The following is a 23,071-nucleotide window of genomic DNA, read 5'->3' as shown; positions in this document are numbered from 1 at the left end:
CAATACCAGAGGCTGAAATTAAACCCTGGTGCTTAGTTCAGTTCTTATTGATTCAGCCTGCTGCCACCACAGCTCCCTTAAAACTTCAGCTGGGAGGGTTTCCTCTGAGCTGGAGCAAGGGCAAGGGGGGAACCTGCACTCTGCTGGTGCTGGATGACAGGGAAGGCAGCATCTCCCTGGGCTGTGTGTGACTGGGCTCTGCTGTTTGCAGGAGAACCTGAACCTGGCCTTGAATTCTGCGTCTGCCATCGGCTGCCATGTCGTCAACATTGGCGCGGAGGACTTGAGGGAAGGGAAGCCCCACCTGGTGCTGGGGCTGCTCTGGCAGGTCATCAAGATCGGCTTGTTTGCTGACATAGAGCTCAGCAGAAATGAAGGTAATGAAATCCTGAGTGATTCCTCTACAGCATGGGCACAGCCTGGCTTGTGCTGTCAGCCCCAGCCCTGCCTCTTCCCTCCCTCCTCTGTGCTGGAAGGAGGATCATCAGGGTGTGTGCCAAGCTGAATGTTCTCCAGCCTGTTGGGAGCTGTGCAGCAGGGTCATGCAGGGGGGCTCTGCCAGCCTGGTGATGTGTATCAGCCTTGCAGAGCTGGCTGAACCCCAGCCTGTAAGTCAGGATGCAGCTTGGCTTCAGCCTGGGCACACTCTGCTTGGTGATGCCCTAGGCTGCTCCAGCTGCAGGCTCCTATGGTGTTGGGATGTGGCAAAAGCTGCTTGGATCCTTTTAGGATTATAGACAACTGCATAGCTTTATTAAAAAAAAAAAAAAAATTAAAAAGGGGGCTTCAGCTCTATGGTAGTTATTTGGTTCTAAAATCCTCCTTGCTACTGTCAGTGGAGCAGCTTGGGCTCTCACTTTGTCCTTGGTGGTGAGAGACTGATGCTGCAGATCTCTCCCTGTGCTCACTTGGTCCTGCATGACAGCCTCCAAAATTTAAAGTTTTTCAAATCATCTGAAGAGCTCTGATATTCCTGCATGTACTATCAGAGCATCCAGATGGATGGAAGGGCTTCAGTGTCTTTTATTTAAGCTTCCCCATCATGAAGTGTTGACATTGTTTGGTTTAGATTGAAAATTCATGGCAGAGGAAGCACTGGCCAGCTGAAAGGGTGCTTATCTTGGCTCCTTTGAGTTTTTTTAATGGTGCTTATGAAACTGCTTGGAAGCATTTTTCATTGACATAGAAGTGCATTTGAATTTAGCTTCCTGTCATCAGCTTAAAAGGCTGCACATAAAGTCCAGAGAATTTTGTTACACAAGAAAAGGGAAAATACTCTTTTTTACACATATATTTCTAGATCATTTATACTCCTCTCTGTGTAACAACCAACTCAGGAAAGCTCTGCTAATACCCAGAATATTTTGACATAATCAGTAGTTGGTATTGTACCCCCCTGAAATCTTGCTGCAGCTCAAATTCTGGCATGCAGGTTTGACTCTTCCCTCACAATCCTTTTTCTTGTAGCACTGGCTGCCTTACTTCGTGATGGTGAAAATCTGGAGGACCTTATGAAACTATCCCCAGAAGAGCTGCTCCTAAGATGGGCCAACTTCCACCTGGAAAACGCAGGCTGGCACAAAATCAGTAACTTCAGCTCAGATATCAAGGTACCAGAGCTCTCCTGGTTTGCAGTGCCTGGGAAAAGACTGGGAGCTGGACAGGGATGTGTTTGCATGTGAAAATGAGGCCTTTCCTCCTCAGGCAGGACCTTTCTTGACCCAGACACACTGAGTGCTTTTACCAGGGGGGTTTGGATGTTGTATTTGAGGTCCTGCAGTGCTGTTCTCTCTTGCCATGAGGGTGAGCCCAGTGTTGAACTCTGTTTCCTCCAGTGCTGCTGTTGTGTGTTTTAATCAGTCAGTTTTTAAACTGACATTGCTTATATGTTTTCAAATGTCCTTAATCCATATTTTGGTGGAGATAACAGGGGAAATGCTTCACTGGAGAGTGAGACTTCCACATACTCTTAGCAGGTGATGACATTTCATCTAAAATGTCATGGGGCTGGAGAGAGGAAGGGAAACAAAAGCTCTTATTCTTCACCCTGGGCTTAGTAGGAATGGGAGTGGGGACTCCTAAAGCTGCTTTTCACATGTGAGTGGGGACACTGGTGGGAAATGGAGGAAGGTGACTCTGGGTCAGTGTGGGGCATCTGGACACTGGTCTCAGCAGTTTTCTGGAGCTTATTCACATGGCCAGCAGTTTCAAGTAGGAGAAAGAAGATTGAGATAGAAAAAGAAATTGATAATTGAGGTGTATGAAGATCATAGATCTGACCTGTTGTGTGCATGGGCACTCTTATTTCCAATTTCAAAATTACTTACAGTTTTGCTGATAGCTGTTGGCTTCTCTGGTGCATCCCCTAGGCTGCCATGATATGCTGAGGTCCTCCTTAGTGCTGAGGACTAAAAGGACATGTAGTTGATAAATAATCACTACAGCTATTGGCTCCTCCTGCTTTGTGACCATCCCTGGCCTCTCTCCTCTAAGCTACTCTAGCTAATGGGCAGGCACAGAAGAAAACATTCAGACATCTTATAATCAGATTTTTGCTTGGAATTTGTCTTCACGGAGCCATTTTCATCATTGCTGTGGCAGTAGGAATGGCTGCCTTGTTTAGAGGTTAGGGCTGCCTTGGGGCATCTGGGGGCCATGAGTGAGAGCAGCATGGGGTCATTGCCTCCTCCAGCCACTGCAGAGGTGGCTGTGACACCAGAGCTTGTAGCAAAGGCAGCTTTCAAACAGTCAAACCACATAATTGTCTTCTTAAATATTTCTAACCTTTTCCCTTTGTTTCCTTTCCTGCGGCCTGGATTTCTACCATTGTGCTCTCTTTTAAGCTTACAGATTTTGGCAATTCAGTAAAGGTACATAAGCCAGTTATGCATGGTGACTTGTAAAAAATGAGCTTGAAATGAATTGTTATGGTGTATTCATTGCTGTGCAGGAGAGCTGAATTTTCTTTTTCATTCATTTCAGGATTCGAGAGCCTATTTCCACCTCCTCAATCAAATTGCCCCCAAAGGGCAGAAAGAAGGAGAGCCTCAGATTGATATTAACATGTCAGGTTTCAATGTAAGTATTCAGGCTGTCGTGTCCTCATCCCCTAGAATCCTGAGCTCCCTGTACCCTGTCATTGCCCCATGACATCTGGGTAACCTGGTATCTTAATTTCTAGAGCGTGTACAGTGTCAGTGACCATGTGCACACCTCAGGTGTGTGCTCAATGAGTGCTTGCTGCCAGCCTGGTCACTACCGTCCAATTAACAGAGACAATTGAGAAATCCTCTGTGGCCTTGCTCCATTTGGGAGCATATTGACTTCTTTTGAGCCACTAGGCTCCAAAAGCATTAAAATTTGACAGCATGTGAGCTTGGAAAGAAAAGAATGCTAAGAAAATGCTAAGAAAATGCTAAGAAAAAAGGCAAGACAAGGCATGACAATGGCACAGCAGCAGGGGTTGGTGTGTGGGCCTCATCCCTTCACCCGTTAGTGACTGATGCCAAACATGGACTTGTGACATGGCTCCAGACAGTGGTCAGGAGCTTCCCATCTGCTGTGCAGTGTGGCCCAGGGTGTTCCATGACAGCTGCTGTCCGTTGCATCCCTGCAGGAGAAGGATGACTTGCGCAGGGCAGAGTTCATGCTGCAGCAGGCGGATCGGCTGGGCTGCCGCCAGTTCGTCACGCCGGCTGACGTGGTCAGTGGCAACCCCAAACTGAACCTGGCCTTCGTGGCCAACCTGTTCAACAAGTACCCAGCACTTACCAAGCCTGAAAACCAGGACATCGACTGGACCCTCTTGGAAGGTGATGGCCCTTATCAGTCACCAAATTAGCAGGGGGGGACTGTCTAAAGTAAACAATTGTGTCATTGGAGGCTGTGCCCTGCAGAGGTATCTCTGTTGAAGTAACACCTATGATTTGAGGCTTCAGTGCTGCAGTGGGTGTTTACTCATTTGGGGCAGATGAGAAGGGCACCTGGCAGCCTGCTCAGCTGCTCTGACCCTGTTGTGGAGCCTGAACCTGTAGGCACTCTGCAAGCACCCCATCATTCACCATGCTGGGGAATTTGGTTTTGCCGTTTCCTGTGATGGGCAAGAAAACCTCAGAAATGCAGTGAGATGTCCATGGGAATGCTAATTGTTGGCACAACTGGGACTGGGCTGTGACAGCAGTTAGCTAACACCCATGTGAAAGACCTTTCTGCTCCTTTTTCTTGCAGAAAGTGCAAAAGGCTCTTCTGAGGCCTGAGGAAATCAAAATGACATCCAAGACTAGATAGCAGGGTCACCCTCTTCCTTTGGAAAAAATTATAAAAAAATTACTCTTTTTCTGCTTAAAACCTCCTGGTGAGCTCTGCAGCTCAAAGCTCCCTGCCTTGCAGGGTGGAAATCCCTGCTCAGCTTTGAAATTGCAGAATTTGCACTGAACCTGTTTTCCATCGTGTAGGAGAGACGCGTGAGGAACGGACCTTCCGCAACTGGATGAACTCCCTGGGTGTGAACCCCCACGTAAATCACCTCTATGGGTAAGCTTCAGGCTTATGGCAGACACAGCTTTTTTTTTTTCTTTCTTTTTATTATTGTTGTTGAAATATTCTTTACTATTCTGTAAAGAATAGTAATTATTCATGATGTGACAAAGTCAGAGTGCACTCAAATCTCAAAGCATTAGACTTAATCCGTGTTTTCCACTTTAGAGATCTCCAAGATGCACTGGTAATACTACAATTATATGAGAAGATCAAAGTTCCTGTTGACTGGAATAAGGTTAACAAGCCTCCATACCCTAAACTTGGAGCAAATATGAAAAAGGTAAACATGTCAAAAGATTTTAAAGGAAGTCATGGACACTAAAACTTTCTGTTTGAGACTTCCAGTCAAGTGTGTGTGTTTGTGAGTGATTTTGCTGTTTAAACTCTTGTCCTGTGTAGCTGGAAAACTGTAACTACGCTGTAGACTTGGGAAAGCATCCAGCTAAATTCTCCCTGGTTGGCATTGGAGGGCAAGATCTGAATGATGGAAACCCAACGCTGACACTGGCCTTGGTCTGGCAGTTGATGAGAAGGTAGGACCCCTCTCAAACATGTGAAACTTATGAGTGTACAGAATTTGGAAAAATTCTTCCATGAGAGCATTGCAGGAATAGGTCACCATGATTGTAAAACCTCTGTGGGGTGTCTGAGACACACCTGGACAAAACTGTGATAGAGCTGCATATGAGAGTCTGGAGCAGACACCTATGGACAGCTTGTGGGTGGACCTGTGATCATCCTGTGACAAGGATCACCTCTCTTACCTGCTCAAGTCTGGTCCACAAGCAGAAACCCTGAGCAGCAACATTACACAACTTCTATGTTCTGATTTTTAATTGGAAATTGAGAGGGAAACATTCTAGGGCTGCTTCATAGATCTCTTGCATTGTGGGGGAAAGAAGAAACATAATAGCAGATAAAATTGATCTTCCTGTTACCTAGTTCTGAAGAATTGTAAGATTATGCAAATATATGTCTGGAAAAAAGGTGCATGGTAGCTCCTAATTTGGTATTAGAGATCTGAATGCCAGCTCCTGAGGTAATCCACACCTTTTAGGTAATAGAGCAAATGCTCAATGATAGAACAGTTTAACAAGTGTCCTGAGCCCAGGCAATTTTGTGAGCTCCTATTAAAGGACATGAAATGCTAGAAAGACTAATGCTTTAACAGAAATCACACTTCAGATAAGATACATCATTCTTTCTTTTTGCTAAAGGATTTTTAAAAATACCCCAAACCCAGAGCTGAGACTATGTAAAGACTTTTCAAGCTGCCATGGCTCATGTTGCATCCTGGCTGCATGGCTTTGTCCTGGCTCTGTGCCTAATCTTGTTCTCTCTGCTGGTTCTCAGGTACACGCTGAATGTCCTCGAGGACCTGGGTGATGGTCAGAAAGCCAACGATGACATTATAGTCAGCTGGGTAAACCAGACCCTGAAAGAAGCTGGCAAGACCACCTCTATCCAGAACTTCAAGGTACAGGTTTCCTTCTTGCCTACAAAAGGAGACAAGTGCCCAAAATTTTTTTCCTCAGCTGGAGGAACAGCAGGGGCATCTTAGAAAGGAGTTTAAACAGGATAGGATTCAGACTGTGCTGGAACTGAGTGGCTTCAGGCTGTAAGACAGGAGAATGTTTAGGACTGCCCATAGTGGGTAGTCATAGTGGGTAGACCTCCCAATAGTGCCTGAGGAGGGAGGGTGGGCAGGATCTGGGGCAGAGATGGGAGGTGAGATGCTGGCAAGCAAAGGGGCTGGAGCTGGTGTGCATTTGGAGGTGAGCATTGTGCCTTGGGCTGTGCTCAGCAGGGCAGAGCTGCTGCCTGCACAATGATTGCTTCTTTGGATTTCCAGAGCACTTGCAGTAAATTGGAGTAAGAGTATTGTATTATCACCAAAGCTGAGGCAGCAGTTTGGCTTTCCCTCTGGTCCACCTGGGAATAGTCACTAACACAGCTGCTTTGAAAAAGCTCGTTTAAAACTTCTCTGGTTGCATGTAGCAGAGCAGCTGAATTGAGGTGAGAATTATGGACACTCATCTTTACTTCCCTGTCTCTGTATTCTCTAGGACAAGACCATCAGCACAAGCTTGGCAGTTGTGGATTTAATTGATGCCATCCAGCCTGGTTGTATCAACTATGACCTTGTAAAGACTGGTCACCTATCGGAAGATGACAAGCAAAATAATGCTAAGTGAGTTTGCTCTCTCAAAAGCTGTTTGGCATTGAAAGGGTGCACATTCAATGTGCTGGCTTGAGGTTTTTTGCAATAAACTGCAAAAAACCAGCAGTTTATTGCTGCAGGTGTTTTGACCAGTTTATTGCTGTGGTTTTCAGTCTCTTTTAGCACAGTACTTTTTACACAGGCAGCACCTATGAAATCGAGTTGCTGTCCTTGCCCGTGACACTGGAGGGAGCAGTTGGCTGAGCTCTGGCTTGCTGAGAGAAATGCAGAGCAGCTCCAGCAGTTCTTACCAGTGACACTCCATTTCTCACCTGTTTGTTCAGGCATTTAAAGTGTTCAGCTGATGGCTTGGAGTTTTGAAATTGAACCCTTGTATGTCTTATGTCTTGTTGAATCATCACAGATTGTCAAGTTTAAAGTATGCATATTAAAGCATGCCTTTGAAATGTGTGTTCTGTGACTGTTCTGCAGTGGCAGAATGACAGCAAAATTTCTGGCAGATAATAGTTATTCATAAGGAGCAAACAGAAAAGGAAGTGTTACATGATTAATCCTTCATTATAGATGCTATTAGCCCTAACAAATATTAATTAAGATTCTTTAACTGTCAGTAAAGTGGACTTGACATTCAAAGGTCAATTTGCACATTAAAAATACTTTACTGTGGAAAAGGAAAGCAGCAAAAAATGAGAAAAACTTGTAAAACAGAAGGATGTGGTGTGAATAAACTGTCCCATGTGTTGAATCTTATTAAAGAATAGGTGAAATGGTGTTGCATGGGGCAGGATTTGACTTGCCGTTTACTGATAGCAGTCTCAGTGCTGACCACCTTATCTTTCCATGGTGAATAGGTATGCTGTGTCCATGGCAAGAAGAATTGGTGCCAGAGTTTATGCTCTTCCAGAGGATCTTGTGGAGGTGAAGCCAAAGATGGTCATGACCGTGTTCGCCTGCTTGATGGGCAGAGGAATGAAGCGAGTATAAAAGGGATGATCCATGTAAAGAAAAAAAAACCAAAATGCAACAAAAACCCAACCTGCCACCCTGGGTGCATGAGTAGCAGATGGGCTGTGACCACGTTGAAATGCTGTTGGCCTTGGAACTGTTGAAGTTCAAAGGACTTTGTTTTGCTTTGCAAGACAAATTTATTAAAATTCTCAGGGGGAGGAGTTATAACCAACAGATGTGCTCTTTTCCCAAAGGAAAGTTTAACTTATCAAGAGCTCACAGAAATGCATTCATAGCAGACCTGCATCTTGCAATATTGCTCTGGAGCTGTTTTCACTCCATTATTTCTCAAATACTTGATGTGTGGTTTTATACCCTTGAGGGCTATAAGGTGGTTGGTATAAGTTGTAATGGAAACAAATCTAATTTCTATCTGCAGTCCACTTTAATTTCTATCATACAGTCCAAGCATATTTTAGGTTTGACCACATCCTTAATTTTGCAAATAAATCTACAGTACAAGTTGGGACCTGCAGGCCAGCTCGCAATGCTAAATGAGAAATGTGTAATTAGGAAGATGTACTTCCTCTGGTATTCTTTGTACATGGTGCTTTTTTGTACATCTAACTATTTTGATTACTTTACAAATAAAGCATGGCAGTTTTTTCTCTTGCTGCTTATAAAAAGGGGTTTTTTTTTGTTTGTTTGTTTGTTTGTTTTTTAAGGTTATACTGCATATGATAATACCACCATCCTTGGACCTCTTGCAGTAACATATGATCATGTTGCTGATGGCACGGTTACACCTGAGAATGGAAGTGAATGCATTTTTGTATGCATCTTGGTTCAGTTCTGTGCACCTAGAAAATAATTTTTACAAAAATCTGCATGAAAACTATAACTTTTTTATTTAAAATGCTGTTAGATACAAAACCATACTACATTGTGGAGAGGTTTTGTGCAGGGAAGAGGCAAATGGTATAAACAGCAGGGTTCAATAAAGTGAACAGCAAATGTGCTGGAATATAAAATTATTTTTAGAGATAAATGGAAGGAAGCATTGTCGCCAAAGAAGGAAGATGCTGTATCCATAGGATTTCATATTCTCTTGCTTTGGCAAGCTGTTTGCTATATTTTGAGATCATATTGCTATTCCAAGCTATTCAAAGTGATGTAATATGGTGGCAAAGCATCAGTTGAAATAAAAACATTTAAATACACGCTTCTCTCCTTATTTGCACTGACCCAGCATGGCAGCCTGTCTTCAGTTCCAGCTGGTGCCACACACAATCTTCATCTTTATTGACCTGATGTAAATCTGATGCCAGGTACTGGTCCTTCAGAGCATGGTGAGGGGTTGGTGCTGCTGGCAGCACAGCAGGGAAAGGTCCCTGAAAAGCAAAGTTTGTTTGAAGCAGCAGCTTCTGTGGTGTTGTGCCTTGGGGGTTTCAGAGGTTAGCATTTGTATGACTATTTGTATCACTAATTTAGTGAAAGGGAATTAATTTTCCTGTGTGTAGGAGATGAAAAAAGGGCAGGTGAAGAGGGGGAGATGAGCAGGAGCCCTGCCATCTGCATGGGTGGCACTGGCTGGGAGTGCTCCCTGCTCTGGGTGTGGGGTGTCAGAAAACCACCCCAGTGATTCCCTGCATGAAGCCTCGTGCAGAGCTGGCTGGAAACTTTCCACTGGTAGAATTTTTTCACAAGAGAAGTATGTTAACAAAGCTTCCCACAGGAAATTGCATGTTTTCACTCAAGATGGAGTGATATACCGTAAGTAGAGGCACAGCCATCCCACTGAAACTGTTCTGCTGATTTATGGCACTGGCTGGGGGCGTGGTGTGATTAAGGTCAAAATTCTTGGACTTTGGAAGTGGCCATGTGCATCTGTCCTGTCTTGCTTCTTTTGCCTCTGGTACCAGGTTAAAGGGGGAGAAATGGGTACTTTGACAATTACAGGATGGCAAAGTGTCTCCTTGTGCTGGATGTATTTAAGAAAGAAAAGTTTGGGGTCCAAGCAAAGTGGATGTCTCACACTGAAGGTCCAGTGCAGGGCAATCAGGACAAACCCTGTGCTTTCTCTCTACTGAGCTCTCTTAACAAGCAGGTTTTCAAATAGTTTGTTTTGTTAAACACACCTAAAATTTTCAACAGGAGATGTAAACTTCAGCACATTTCCTTCTTCCTGCAACTCTTCTTGCTCTTTAATATTAAATTATTTTTTTGTATTTATACTTTGTTTTGCTTCTTCAGTTACATGCTTTTGTGTTTGCAAGGTTTTTTTTAACCTTGCAAAAACAAAGTGTCAGTTTTACCAAAGTGTCAGCTTTGTTCATACTGATTTTTTTAAAAATAGTTGGACTTGCTGCTGCCCTTGTTGGGTGCATGTTGTTCTTATCCTGCATCTTAAGGTCCTCCTTCAAATGTCTTTGCCAGCCCAGACTGCCTCCTCAGGGTCTGTGTTTTCTGGCCTTCTTCTTGTATTCCTTGCAAGTTTCATTTTTTTGTGGATTAAAAATGGGGCCACATGTTCTCCCTGAGCATACTGTGTATAACTTGTTAAATATTTCTATGATTTTTTATCATAGCACAGTGGAAGCAATTTAGTTGTGTTCCTGTTACTCTTTAATGAGGTGGTTGTGTAAAAGTGGAAGGAATGTTTTCTCAAAATGTTCAGAGAAGGCAAAGTTCTTGTCCATATAAATTTTTCACCAATTTGTATTATTCAATGGAAAAATGGAATCTTTTAGGGACATAAGAATTGCTGAGGTGGACTTTGCTTGCTTTTTTGCTTCTGCCTTTTTTGATTGAAGCTTAACAGAGAGTAATTCAAAAGCAAGAAACCAGCTGGAGTATTTTTCCACCACTTCTCAAAGTATGTGAAGCTGAGGGAAGTGAAGATGATGAAACAGCACAGACAATGTAAGCAAAAATTTATTGTATTGACTGTTAAATGCTTTGCACAAACGTAACCACAAATACAATGAGGTGCAGCATGTGTGGTTTTGTTGTGGAGCCCTACTTTGTCCCTTCCCTGGTGTAACAGCAAAGGTTGGTCCTGCTCTGCACTCCATGGCAGGTTTCCCATGTCAAATTGTGCAGGTTTGTGTGTTTTCAGCCCTAAACAAGAGTTTATTTCTCTCTTATCAGCTTGGGGTAATTCCTTTGAGGACAGGGACAAGTGTGGTGTGTCTGGCACACATTCCTTTGCTTCCTTCTGTAAGCACGCAGCAAACATTGGATAAGGGCTTTTAATATACCTGCACAAATGGAAAATTCCATTTGGGAGGACAGAGAAGGCTGATCTGTGTCTCCCAGCAGCTGAAGGGAGGCAGACTGGGGAGGCGGCACTGGAATTGTGCTGGGACAGCGGTCCTTAACAGCATGCAGGGAAACACAACTTGTACAGCCCATCCCTGAGACAAATGACCTCCTTACAGGGGTAAATGCAGAGCTACATTAGCTGAGGTTCAGTGCTGGCAGAAACACCTGAGTGATAAAATGTTTTACATGGTGGTGGTTTTGCGCACACCTCCCACATTGTCTTGCATTCCAGCAGCAGAGATCCCCATGTTCCTGCTGTGGGAAGGTACCACGTGCTCACAGTGATGCTGATGGACTGGGCCTTTTCTCAGGACTCCAGATGTCCCGGAGCACATGCAATTTATTCCTATTTCAGCAGTACTCATTGACAATATGCCCAGTATGGGCTGGGCACAGAAGGCAGCTCCTCCCAGGGAGGTCACACCTGGCTGTGGTCAGTTGGGAATGGGGAGGGCAGAGGAGAACATGCTTCTAGCCCCACATCACCAGCACAAGCCCCAGACCTGAACTTGCCAATGTGAGCATTTGCATTGAATTTTGATGTTAGCATTTCAGATTAGAGTATTGCCCATAAAGGAAATAATATATTCCTATATATTGAAATTTCTTTATTTGCATATAAAATCCAAATGCCAGCAAAACCATTGTTCATAAACAAATTTCAAGAAAACAAATAATCAGCCTCCACTTTATTACTGAAATGTCCTGGCCTCCTGCTGGGCAGGTTTGCCCCTGAGCAGGCAGCACGGGCCGGATAGCTCGGATAGCTCAGTCCTTTGGGGGCAGAGTGCCCAAGCTGCTCTTAGCTGCAGGCAACCTTAGCAAGCTTAAGGGATATCAGCTCTTTTTAGTGATTATCAGCTCTCTCATGATTCCAGCTCTTTGCTTGCTAAGGCACTGTTGCAGGCCGACCGAAAGGCAGACGCGAGAGAGGAGAAGGCAGCTGGAGTTCCACAGCGATGGTTTTATTGGGGTCTGTGAAGGGTTCTTCTAACCAGAATGGGCTAAAACAGCCCATTATATAGGGTAGAGGGGGATCCAAAATTGTCCAAGAGCAGGGGTTAAGGGAAAGTGGCCTATGGGGTTACAGAGAGATGAGCTGGGGTCCGAAAGGCAGAAGAGAGGGCCTTCTTGCTTTTTCACCGGGACACGGCATTTCCTATCTTTGAGCCTCTTCCCTCCATGGAGCCCTGGCAGGCCCGGAGCCTGCTACACTCAAACACCATTAAAAGGTGGCCAGCAGGGTGCCCCATCCCCACGTGTGGCAGGCAAGGGCCAGCAGGATGAGCTGGCCGGGCAGGGCGGGGGGCCTGGGGGCCACGCTGGTGCCAGCCACCCTGCACCTGTCCTCGGTGGCCGTCCCCAGGGGCACGGGGCAGTCCCTCAGGAGCCCAGGGAGGGGCTGCTGGGCTGCCGTGGTGTTGGCAGGGCCCGGGAAGGCGCAGTCCAGCCCCTGGATGAGCGCGGCCTTCCAGCGCCGGAGCCAGAGCGCGCTGCAGTCGCAGCTCCAGGGGTTGTGGGACAGGAGCACGTACCTCAGCTTGGGCAGGGAGGAGAAGAGGTGCACCGGCAGTGAGCTGAGGTTGTTTCTGCTCAGGTGAAGGAAGTGCAGCTTGTTTAGGTGCAAAAAAGCAGAGTCTGAGATGGAGGAGATCTGGTTGTTGTTCAGGTACAAGTTTCTCAAGTTGAGCAGCTGCCTGAAGGTGCAGTCCACAGCAGTGATTCTGTTGGCTTCAAGGTGCATGGTCTTGAGCTGGATCAATCCTTCAAAAAGCTGATTAGGCAAATCAGTGATGAAGTTGTGGCCTAAATTTAACATGTCCAGTCTGAGAAGCTTTGAGAAAGCTCCATTTTGGATGATCCATATCCGATTCTTCCTGAGATTGAGATCGTTCAGGGTTTCCAGGTCCTTCAGGGAATCTCTGCCGATGGCCTCTATGTGATTGCCCTCCAGGGACAGCCTCGTGAGGCTGGAGAGGTTCCTAAAGGCTTGTGGGACATACCTCATGTTATTGGAGGCTAAATCAAGCTTTTCTAAAGAAGGCAAGTGTGAAAATAGAAGTGGGTGGATTTCGAAGATGTTGCAGTGGGACAAATCCAGGCTGATGAGGTTTAATAGTCCTCTGAAGGTGTTTGCGTGCAGGTAGGTGAGGCGTGAGTTCCTGCTGAGGTGCAGCTCTTGCAGCCTGCTGAGAGCATGGAAAGTTCCTGGGGTCAGGAAAGTCAGATTGTTCCCATCTAGCCAGAGGCTGTGAAGGAAAGTCAGGTTTCTGAAGGTGTTGGTGTTGAGAATCCGCAAATAATTGTTGGAGAGGTTTAGGGAGATGGTGGATGGTGCTATTTCTCCAGGTAGGGTTTTCAGTCCAGCTCTGTTGCAGAGGATGGTCTCTTCAGGTGTACATTTGCACATGCTTGGGCATGAATTGGAGACATTCAGACTCAACCCAGCCTTTGCTGCACAAGTAAATATAAATACAACGAGAAAGAACATGACCAGCCACACATCAGCCACAGCATCTAATACCGATGGACAGTAGAGGAGGAGGCAAGAAAAAGAGCATGTACCTTTTGGGCAGGTGAACCACAGGCAGGGCAGGGTTGGTTGGACTGTGCACAGTGAAAATAAATCAGCTGGTTCCTCCTGCTGCAGCCCCGTGGGGATTAAGTGTTTAGGCACGTCAGAGCTGATTAAGTGCTGCCCTGAGAGGCAGGGAGACTTCTCAGCCCAGGGTCATGCTCTGATAGTGGTTTTTCTCACCTCCTGCCCTCTGCAAACAGCAACAGGTAACAGACTTCCCCTGGCAGCTGTCTGGGAGAGGCTCCTGCTCATGGGTTATCACCATTCTCAGAGTCTGCTTGGAAGTTGCCTCAAAAAAACTGTTCTGGAATTTTTGTGATTTTTCTCCAGCTAGAGCTTCAGCAAAGGCAGTGCAAGTGGCTGTGCCATCCAGGTGTGAGGTGAGGGCTCTCAGCCTGACAGAGGCTGCACACACTGACAGATGCCCCAGGCTCAGGGATTTCTCTGACATGAGAGACATTTCTCTGACATTTTTCTCTGGGAAAGCACAGGGGAGTGCTGTGTCCTGGCAGTGCCTCTTCTTGGGATGAGCCCTGAGCCATCTATGAGGGGTGAAAAATGACCCCTGTGGTTGAAACGTGGAGCACCCCAAGGACACACTGTCCTTCCCAGGGCACTGCTTGTCTCCAGCAGGTCTGAAGATGCCACTGAGAAACTGGAGCTGGACTTGGGTCCTTAAAAATCTGTGTCCTTGCCCTGCCCTGATTTTTATCCCATATCCACAGTGCAAAGGGAAAGTGCATTTGGGGGCCTGATTGATGAACTCAGCAGCCAGGGATCAGCAATCTCCAGGCTGATCATTCTGCAGGAGGACCAGACCCAGGGCTTGCAGCTGATGGGTCATTAGTGACACAATTGCTGCTCTTGTTTTTGTCACTCTAAATTTTTCTTTTCCACTTCTCTCTGCGGAGTTCTCATGTGTTCTGATGTGCTTGAAGCACCTTTTGTCAGCTCCCTGCCTTCCAGTGCATTTCCTTGCTCTTAATTTCTTGGTCTGGCTCAGCTTTTTTCTTTTTTTCATGTTTTACCAGTTGGGTTTTCTTTCTTTCCCCTGTTCTGCCAGCTCTGTCCAGACAGTGGCTAAACCCCCAAATATACAGTATGCCCAACAGTAAGTGTGACCTGGACAAGTTTGCAGCTCTGTTGTTTTCTCAGCAGAAGCAGATTATATTTCCTGTGCTGTTAAATCACTATGTTGCCTTCAGCTAGTTCTGTTTTCTTCTTCATTTTTTCAAGCAACAATCCCCTGAAGAACAGCTTCTCCCTGGAAGCTTGGCCAGGATGATCATGTTGTGTAATGGAGACCATCTTCCAGCTGTAAACAACATCATTTATTTAGTTAGACAGGCTTTGGTGCAGTGTTACTGGGGGCCAAAATCTGGTTTCCAACACGAGCAGCAGTGCTGGCACTGTGCCCAGGGGCTGGTCCTGGGAGCCCCAGAGGAAGGTGGAAATGTGGAAATGTGCACTGCTCACCCCATCCAGCTGATTGTGTCTGGGGTCAGGCAAAAGGTTTTGTGGGTGAATCTTTGTTTTCTGTATTCCTGGCTCAGCTGGGACTGCTCCTCCAAGGACATCACCTTGGTTTGGTGTCCTGCTGCTTGGTCTCCATGGCATCTCTTGCCTCCTGATGCAGCACAGCTGGGAATCTCCATCCCTCCACGACTTTGTCAGTGCAACCCTGTGAAGGAGACAGGTTTCTGCTGATCTCTGTGCAGGACAGGTGAGCTGCACTGTGTGCTGGGGAATGCTCTTGCCTTCAGCTGAAGTTTGTAGCTCAGGCTGAAAAAGATGGATATCTTGCTTTGGTGTCCCTTTTGTTCTACACAGGGTTTATTTCTGGTTGTAATTCTGGTTGTAATTCCAGCAGTGTTACCATGTTCTAGCTCTTAGTAAAGCCCAGTGCTCTCTGTAGTGTAGCTCTCCTTGATTTCGTATTGGAAATTTTCAGACCAAAAGCATGCAGCTCTTGGAGCTCATTGCTGCCAGATGTTGCTTAACTGGACTCAAACACTGTGGTGGAACAGGAGCATGCAGAATGTTTCCTTGCTTTAGAGCCTATAGAGCCAAGGAAACCCATAAATATCAAAGTGACCAGATTTTTACACTTTGTCCCAGGTTTGGCAATTCCAGTTTCTCCCTGTGGGGATTCCACAAAGCACAGAGGTGGGGTGGCAGCTGCCTTGAGAGGATTTTGCCCAAACTTACCGATGGCAGCCCAGGCTGCAGCTGCCCTTGGGGTGGAAGCAGTGCAGTGGTGTGCCCACACCCAGCACTGTGGAGAGTTAAACCTTTGCTGGGGGCTGAGTGCTGGTCCAAGAGAGTGGCCACAGGAATGTCCTGAGTGTGCTGCAGTGCCCAGTGCTCCTGTGCTCAGCACTGCTCCAGTTTTCTGGGCATCTCTACTGCAGTCACTGCCACACCAAGTGCTGCACAGACAAGGTAAAGATGTGCTCCTTGAGAAGAACTGTCAAATAAGTTTTTCCTCCACCTACCTTTATAAGCAAACTTTCCCTTTATGGTCTGCTCAAATATTAGCATCCTGCTCTGGGGTTCTCTTTTCCAGGCTCAGCTCTTTGTGCTCCACGTGCAGGGACTCTGATTGTCTCTCTCCATCTGCCTGGAGGGTTTCTGGAGTGCATCATGAGTTTTGGCTGAAGTGCCTCATCCACCCGGCTTTAATGGAAAAGCTGAACCACTGCAGGTCTTCTGTTAAAATGTATTCCACCCACCACATGGCCATGGTTGTGTTTTTGTCTTTTTTTCAGTCACTGATTTATCTGACATCTGGGATTTATAGCCCAGCTCATCCTCTTCAGAAATTGTTTGTAGCTGATGTCAAGAGCCTTGCCTAAAACTGTAGATTTTAAGGAGATGAATTCTCTTTAGAAGATCGAGGCAGCAGTCAAAACTTCTGCTTTGGGATGGTCTTGCTGTTCTAATAAGTTAAAAGAGCAAGGTTTGCATCCTTTAAACTTTTTGTTGGGAAAAGGTGGAATTAGTCGAATCACTTAATAGCTTTGTTGGTTAAAAGATTGATTAAATAATGTGGAATATGCAAATGTCAGGAATAATCTGACACCCCCAAAGTTTTATCTAGCTAGTGAACTGTCTTTCATGTGTATCTCAGTTTTCTTGGAACATAAGAGGAATTTCTAGTAAAAGCACTTAAAAAGTGGGAAGGCTGCTTGCAGTGGTTATAGTTCAAAATAGCAAAGAGAGGAAGATTTTTATTTTTAAAAGATCTCTGGAAAGAGATCCTTTGGGTGTTCTATGACTCTATAAAAATTTCCACAGAGTCCTAAATCTTCCTAAATACCACCTTGAGACCCTAAAGAGAAATGTGAAGCATTCTCCCACATCCTTTGAATGGTTTGAGAGAAATGAGGAGAAAATTACCTGTGCTGATAAATTATGAAAGCTGACTGTGGGTTCCTGTCTCAGTTGCTGAAATGCTGCTCTGCCACTGATGCTGCTCTGTGCCTGTTTTTGGCAAGTCTGGTGGTCTCTGTGTGTTGGGGGCATGGCTGGGAGCTGTGCAGCTCTCAGGGATGGAGTTTTGACCAAGTCCTGCTGCCTTCAGCAAGAGCAGGGCTTGCCCCAAGAACAGGCAGTGGTGCCAGGGTGTGTGCACTTCCTGCCTTTAATAGCAACGGGTGCAGCTTGTTTTCAAAATCACTTATCTGCTTGTTTTCTTTGCTTCTTTTAGTAGCTTGTAAAATGCTTACAGCCAATAATTTGAACAAACAATGTCATGGAGGATAACTTCAATCTTGGCAGTGCTGTTGGCTGGACACAAACATCTCTCATAAAATAAATGCTTTGGATAAGTTTTCTGCATGCTGAAGGTGGGAAGGGCATCCCTCTTGCCTCCCAAAGGCCTCTGTCACTCTCTCTGAACTGCTCCAAAACTGACCTCTTCCAGCACAGAAGGTCTGTTCTCTCAGAGTACCTGATGGGCCCTGTCTGGGTGGCCCTTATGGCCACTGCTGTGCTGCTGGGAAGGGAAAAAGCAGCACTTCAAAAAGCTTAGTTCTTCCATATGAAATCATGGATCCAGCAGGGAGAGTGGAACACTGACTAAGGTCTTGCCTTTGAGGATGCTGGCAGCTCTCCCTCTTGGCCAAAACAATGGGTTTGCAGACAGCCACTGCCAGAGCTGATCATGCTTCAGAGGTATCTGAGGCACTGCAAGGACCCAGAACTGACCCAGCAAGAACCATGGATGGGATTGGGACTCACTGTCTCAACCTTCAGCCTTCCAGGTCAGTGCTCACAACTGCTCCCTTCCCTGAGTCCCCAGAGAGGATGCAAGCAATCAGCTGCTCTGAAGGAGTGCTCTGGGGCTGGGGAAGAAGGGTGAGGGAGATTCTCCAATCTTACTTGCAGGACTGAGCAATGAATCCCTAAAGAAACCCTTAAATAAACAAATGCAGGAAGGAGGAAAGCTTAGAAAAGTTTATGGAATGCTGGAATGTTTGGCACTGCACACCCCAGAGTCACAGAATATTCTGGGCTGGATGGGACCCACAAGGATTATCAAGTCCAGCTCTTCCAGCCCATGCAGGGATCAAACCTGCAGTCTTGGCATTATTAGCACCATGCTCCAATCAACTGAGCTAATCCCAGGGCCTGGCATGATGAAAATCATCATTGTCCTGGCAGCTGGTGCTGGATCCCCAACTCCTGCTGCCAGCCCTGGCACCAGGGAGTCAGGGGATGTTGCTGTAAATCAACACCAAACACAGCCACAGTGATCTGTGTTGGGTTATGCATCCTGGGGAGCGCATTTTAAAAAGGGTTTTTCCCCTCCTGCTTTCTCCAAAAGGAAGAAATCAAGCTCATGAATACAGTTTGCATCTGGCTCTCACATTAGTTGGAGCCTTTGGCAGGCAGGCAAGGTTAGGCTCAAGAGGTGGCTCTGACAGCCTGCTGGCACTGTCAGGCTGCTTATTGGAATATTCCATCCCTGACAGTGGCAGCACTTCCCTGCAAAATCCAAGACCTAGGACTTGGAGTGCATGGATCCTTTTCTTTTTATTTGGACAGTTGATCAGAAGGTGCTATTTGAGTTGTGTTTGGGTTTTGGGTTTTTTTAAACACTTCTGGTGACTTTTGACCTCTTTAGGTGCATAGGCTTGAGGATGGAAAAACAAACCTGAGGGCTCTATATGGGCCTGCAGCAAATTTCTTGCTCCTCTTGAACTGTGAATTTTTTTAGTTGGTATAAAAGATGTACTCAAAATCCTTCCCCAAATTCAACCCCCAGAAACCTCAAGCTTCTACTAATTTAAAATCAAACAGGTCTTGTGTTGAAAACTCTCAGCTTTTGTAACTTTGCAGCCAGATGAGCAATGAAAAAGCTCTGCCCTGTGCTGAGCTGTGTCCTGGGCTCTGCTGCAGCAGATCCATGTACTGGATTTACCAGCCTGGCTGTGGAAAACACATCCCACAAGCTCAGGGGCATTAGCTCAGCTGCAGCACTACATGGACAAGGTTCTTTTGTGCATGGACAACTTGGGCATCTGTTTTACAGCAGTACAAGGTGCTCAGAAATAGTGAGAGGAAGAAAGAAGTGGTGGGGGAAATAGATGAGAGAGGGATTTGTACATTAGTGAGAGGAATCTTTGCAGTGAGGACTTGGGATCAGATGAGGGATCAGATGCACTGAACATTGGCAGGGGAAAGAACAGGAGCAGGATTTGTCAAAGGGCAGCCTGAGCTATGACCCCCATTGCACTGTGTGCATCAGGACCATTTCTTGTCTGTAAAGTCTCAGTTCTGTAGGCAAAACAGAATAAACACAGTCAAGATCTGTAAGGATCAAAAGTTGTGGGGAAAAGAAAACTTTATATTTAAGTCTAAACAACTAGTGTTTGTTATTTTTGAAAAAGAAACATTCTTGTGCATTTCCCCTTCACTGGATGTTTACTGAGGAATGGACCAAAACCTTTTACCAATGGTTTGTGTGCAACCAGCAGCAAAGACTCCTGGCTGAGGGTGTCCTGGCACATCTTGTTACCAAAAATAAATTAATAAATATGGTTCAGAGTGAATGCTGATATCTCAGGTCACTCACCAGTGGGCCAGCAGTCCTGCAGACCCCAGGCAGGGTCTGTGCAGGGAAAATTGGTGGCAGAAGGTGCATCTCTGCTCCTTTGCAGCAGGACTCATGACTTTCTCTCTCTTCTGTGTGCTTGCAGCCTGACAGTCCTGACCATGGACTGCTTTGTCATCATGTCCTTGAAGCAGTAAATCGTTGCACTGTGGTAAATAGAAATGCTGCGTGGGATTCCCTTTCTTTAAATAACTCAGTCTCCTTTTAGCACAGAATATGCTAAGAACTGGACTTTGAATTATGAGGCAGATAAAGACAAAAGCTGCCAAGGACTCCTCTCTCTGCCTTGAATGTAGCACTCACCTCCAGGGGATGGGTGTATATGAGTTTGCTGATAAGCTTTTTCAACACTCTCTGAAGTTTTTCTGGTCAAAGACACAGCTGGGCTGTGGTGAAACTGGTGAGACTGTTCTCCACAGCCTGCTCAGCCCTTGGTTCCCCTGAAGATGCTGTTAAAAGGCAGTTTTCCATCTCTCCCCTGGGTCACTCTGGTATCAGCAGAGCTGGTGATGGCTGCTGTCCCTGGTGTGCTGCACAGTCCTGGAGCAAGGGCAGCACTGGGGTTCCCCCAAGCCCCCACTGGTGGATGCACCTCACCCAAGGCTGTGCTGGTGTTCAGAGGATGGGATGAGCTTGGTTCCAGTGCTGGCCAATGAGAGCCAGGGGCAAAGGGAAGTGTCACTGCAAGTGTTTCTGTCTGGGACGTGAGCCTTGCTGGGGAGCACAGCATACGTGCCCCCAGGTAGATGGGCAGCTGTAGCACAGATCACACTCAGGCATCAGGGCAAAATGTTTAAGCCTCTGGGTGCTTCCTTTGCCCGTGTTCTCATCCCCCTGGAGCTCCCTTGGAGCTCCTTCCATGGAGAGAAGGCTGGGGCCAGGCACAGCATGAGATGCAAGGGAGGAGCAGATGTACAAACTCTGTGTTGTGTGGAGTTGGCATGAGCTCGTTTTGGTCATGTCCTACCCTAGTGCAGCCTCAGAACCAAACCTGCTCTCAGCCATGTCCTGCTGCCTGATTTGTCCTGATTTGTCCTGCTGCCCTCCTCAGCCCCAGCAGTGTTCATGTCTTTGCCAGAATAGGGCAGTGGCTTTCCCATAGTAACTGGGAATGGGGTCAGCCCCTTTACCCAGGCAGTGCTGTTGTGAATGCAGTGATGTTCCTGCACTTTCTGTCTCTCTCTGTTCACATTATAGGCAATTCTGCCAGGACTAACAGCCTATTTCATTCTCAAATGTGTTAGCCAGTGCTAGGACTCCATGGACTGCATGGGAATCCCTCTGCCCTCAGAGATGCACAAATCCTTCCATGGAGGCTCCCACATGTTGTGTGTGCATGTGGAGGGCAGAAAGGGGCTGAAAGTGTGGGTGTATCCTCCTGGCCCAAGAGCTGCAGTAGAAAACCACAGGGATATTTGTGTGAATTTCCTTTTTCTTGCTTGCTTCATTTCCTTTTTTTTTTTTTTCCTTTTTTCTGGCTGTCTTGTTGCTCTCTCCTGATTTACTGCATGTGCTCACGTGGCCTTGGAAAGGGGGGTTCTCAAACTGTTTTGCTTCCAAAAGGAAAAGAAGCTGGCAGGCATTCATATTTCAGTTCTGGAGTTATGTAGGTTAAAGTCTCCCAGTGGACAAGGGAAGATATGAGAGAGCAGATTGCTGGTGGCAATACTCACCAGAAGGAAAGGGGAAAAAAGGAGCACGGAATTCTGGAGGTTTGAGAGGTAGGTTTTCTATCTGCTGTTGGAACATAATTTCCATTGATTTGATTCCATTTGTGCTGGAATGTCTCGTGCCTGCAGTGAGAGGAGGAAGGAGCAGCTCAGAGCAGATCCTCAGACACCACTTGTGCGTGGCCAGAGGGGGGGAGTGTGTTTGTCAATGAAACCTTGTTCTCTGTAATGCAGTACAAATAATTATGGTGTGGTCCCTCTGCTAGGAGTCAGGGAGGTATGTAATGATTTGTGATTAATTCTGGGATTTCAGATTCTATATGTTAAAGTGAAGAGCTTGGGACATAAGGGTGAAATGGGACTCCAAACCCTCTCTGAATATCTGTTCCCAAACAAAAAAGCTTTCATTGGGTTTGGGACCTGTTTGAATACAGAACAGGGGCTTATGATCAACTATTTGTGACTTTAAATACCAGTACTTTAAATACCAGTACTCTGCAGAAATTCCCCTGCTGAATTTCATTGTTGAGACAATATATATATAAAATTAAATTTTTGTCAGTATATCCAAAGTCATATATTGAGTATTTTGCATTGAGCAAATGATAAGCTACTGTATGTTAAACTGTTGATACAGAAAAATATGTTTGAAATGATCAGTTGCCTTCTGTTAAATGAGAGATCATTACCCAAATCTGTTGTCTTGGTGAAAAGTTTTGTTATTTTTAGGGTTCCTTGAGAATTCTTAAATGCCTGACTGGTTCCACAAAAGCTTAATTAGAAATTAATTTCCTCTTTCTAGTATGAAAAATAAAATACTTGGGTATGATATCTTCTTCCTTGACTTAGAAAGTCTTAAAGTTTGCAGTATGTCCTGCTCAGAGTGCAGACACAAGCTGCTGAAATGCAACAAAGAAAAAACCTGTCAATTAACTCATATTTTAGCTGGTTTATAGCTACATTTTCTCCTGCTGAAATCCAGTTCTGATATTTCTAAATGAATAGCACATAGTACTGTTAAATCCAGTGCCTGCAAGGACTGAGTTTATTGCTTGTGTCTACATTGAAATGATCTCTTTTACTGCTCTGATTAAAGCTGTCATGAGGGAAGGAGATGCAGATATGTGTCAGAAGGACACTGACAGTGAATGGCATTTTGCAAAGACCCTTCAGTGTCTTTGAGTCCAGTCCTGTGAATTGGGGAAAAAAAATAAAAATCACAGCTTGCTTTCCTAATAGTCCTTTTTAATGGCTGCTTTCACATCTGCCTTTTTATACTACTTTAACTGCTCAGAGTGCTGGAAATAGCATGAGAAAACTGAGAAAAGGATCATGAGGAGCTTCAGCGTGGCCTTTGGGTCACAGAAGCTCCCAAAGTGTCTCCAGCTCCTGAGTCCATAATCCTTCTGCTCTGCTGGCCACAGAAAGCACCATCTGTAATCACAGATAAACCCCAGCTGCTCCCTTCTCTGCCAGGCTAATTAAAAAGTGCTGTGACGTCCCTAGGGCTAATTGTGTTCTGTCAGTGGGATGGAGGTAAGGAGTTCAGCAGGGCTGCCTGGTATTTCAGCACTCAGCTTATTGACATAACTTCAAATGGTTTTTATTTTATCAGGCCATGAGATTTCAAAGTTAAAACAGCTGCAGAGTGCACGTCTAACACATGGTTTCTGATCTGCAGGTGAGCAATGGGATAAGAAAGTGCTGCCAGC

The 23,071-nt window shown here is 45.8% G+C and overlaps 2 protein-coding genes across 6 annotated transcripts in view; one reads left to right on the top strand and one right to left on the bottom strand.

Moving 5' to 3' along the window:
- PLS3 (plastin 3) overlaps window positions 1-8,889 on the top strand; it is a 49,990-nt gene extending 41,101 nt beyond the window's left edge. For 4 of the 5 annotated variants that reach the window (XM_077185979.1, XM_077185982.1, XM_077185980.1 and 1 more), the window contains exons 7-17: window positions 212-377; window positions 1,468-1,610; window positions 2,844-2,870; window positions 2,983-3,078; window positions 3,617-3,812; window positions 4,455-4,533; window positions 4,705-4,819; window positions 4,939-5,072; window positions 5,893-6,016; window positions 6,606-6,730; window positions 7,573-8,889. In XM_077185979.1, the coding sequence (XP_077042094.1) occupies window positions 212-377; window positions 1,468-1,610; window positions 2,844-2,870; window positions 2,983-3,078; window positions 3,617-3,812; window positions 4,455-4,533; window positions 4,705-4,819; window positions 4,939-5,072; window positions 5,893-6,016; window positions 6,606-6,730; window positions 7,573-7,705 (1,338 nt within the window). In that variant the 3' untranslated portion in view covers window positions 7,706-8,889. The remainder of the gene's footprint in view (window positions 1-211; window positions 378-1,467; window positions 1,611-2,843; window positions 2,871-2,982; window positions 3,079-3,616; window positions 3,813-4,454; window positions 4,534-4,704; window positions 4,820-4,938; window positions 5,073-5,892; window positions 6,017-6,605; window positions 6,731-7,572) is intronic. The other variant, XM_077185983.1, reaches the window with a different exon arrangement.
- A 3,329-nt stretch (window positions 8,890-12,218) lies between these two features.
- On the bottom strand, window positions 12,219-13,484 carry LOC129126044 (uncharacterized). Its single transcript, XM_054641768.2, has one exon. It carries the CDS (start codon window positions 13,482-13,484, stop codon window positions 12,219-12,221), a length of 1,266 nt encoding a protein of 421 aa, XP_054497743.2.
- Window positions 13,485-23,071: the final 9,587 nt, after the last annotated feature.

The sequence above is a fragment of the Agelaius phoeniceus genome, chromosome 14 (assembly GCF_051311805.1).
Source record: "Agelaius phoeniceus isolate bAgePho1 chromosome 14, bAgePho1.hap1, whole genome shotgun sequence".
NCBI lineage: Eukaryota > Metazoa > Chordata > Aves > Passeriformes > Icteridae > Agelaius > Agelaius phoeniceus.
Note: the sequence above shows the minus strand (reverse complement) of the source record. Positions and strands in the feature narration are given on the sequence as shown.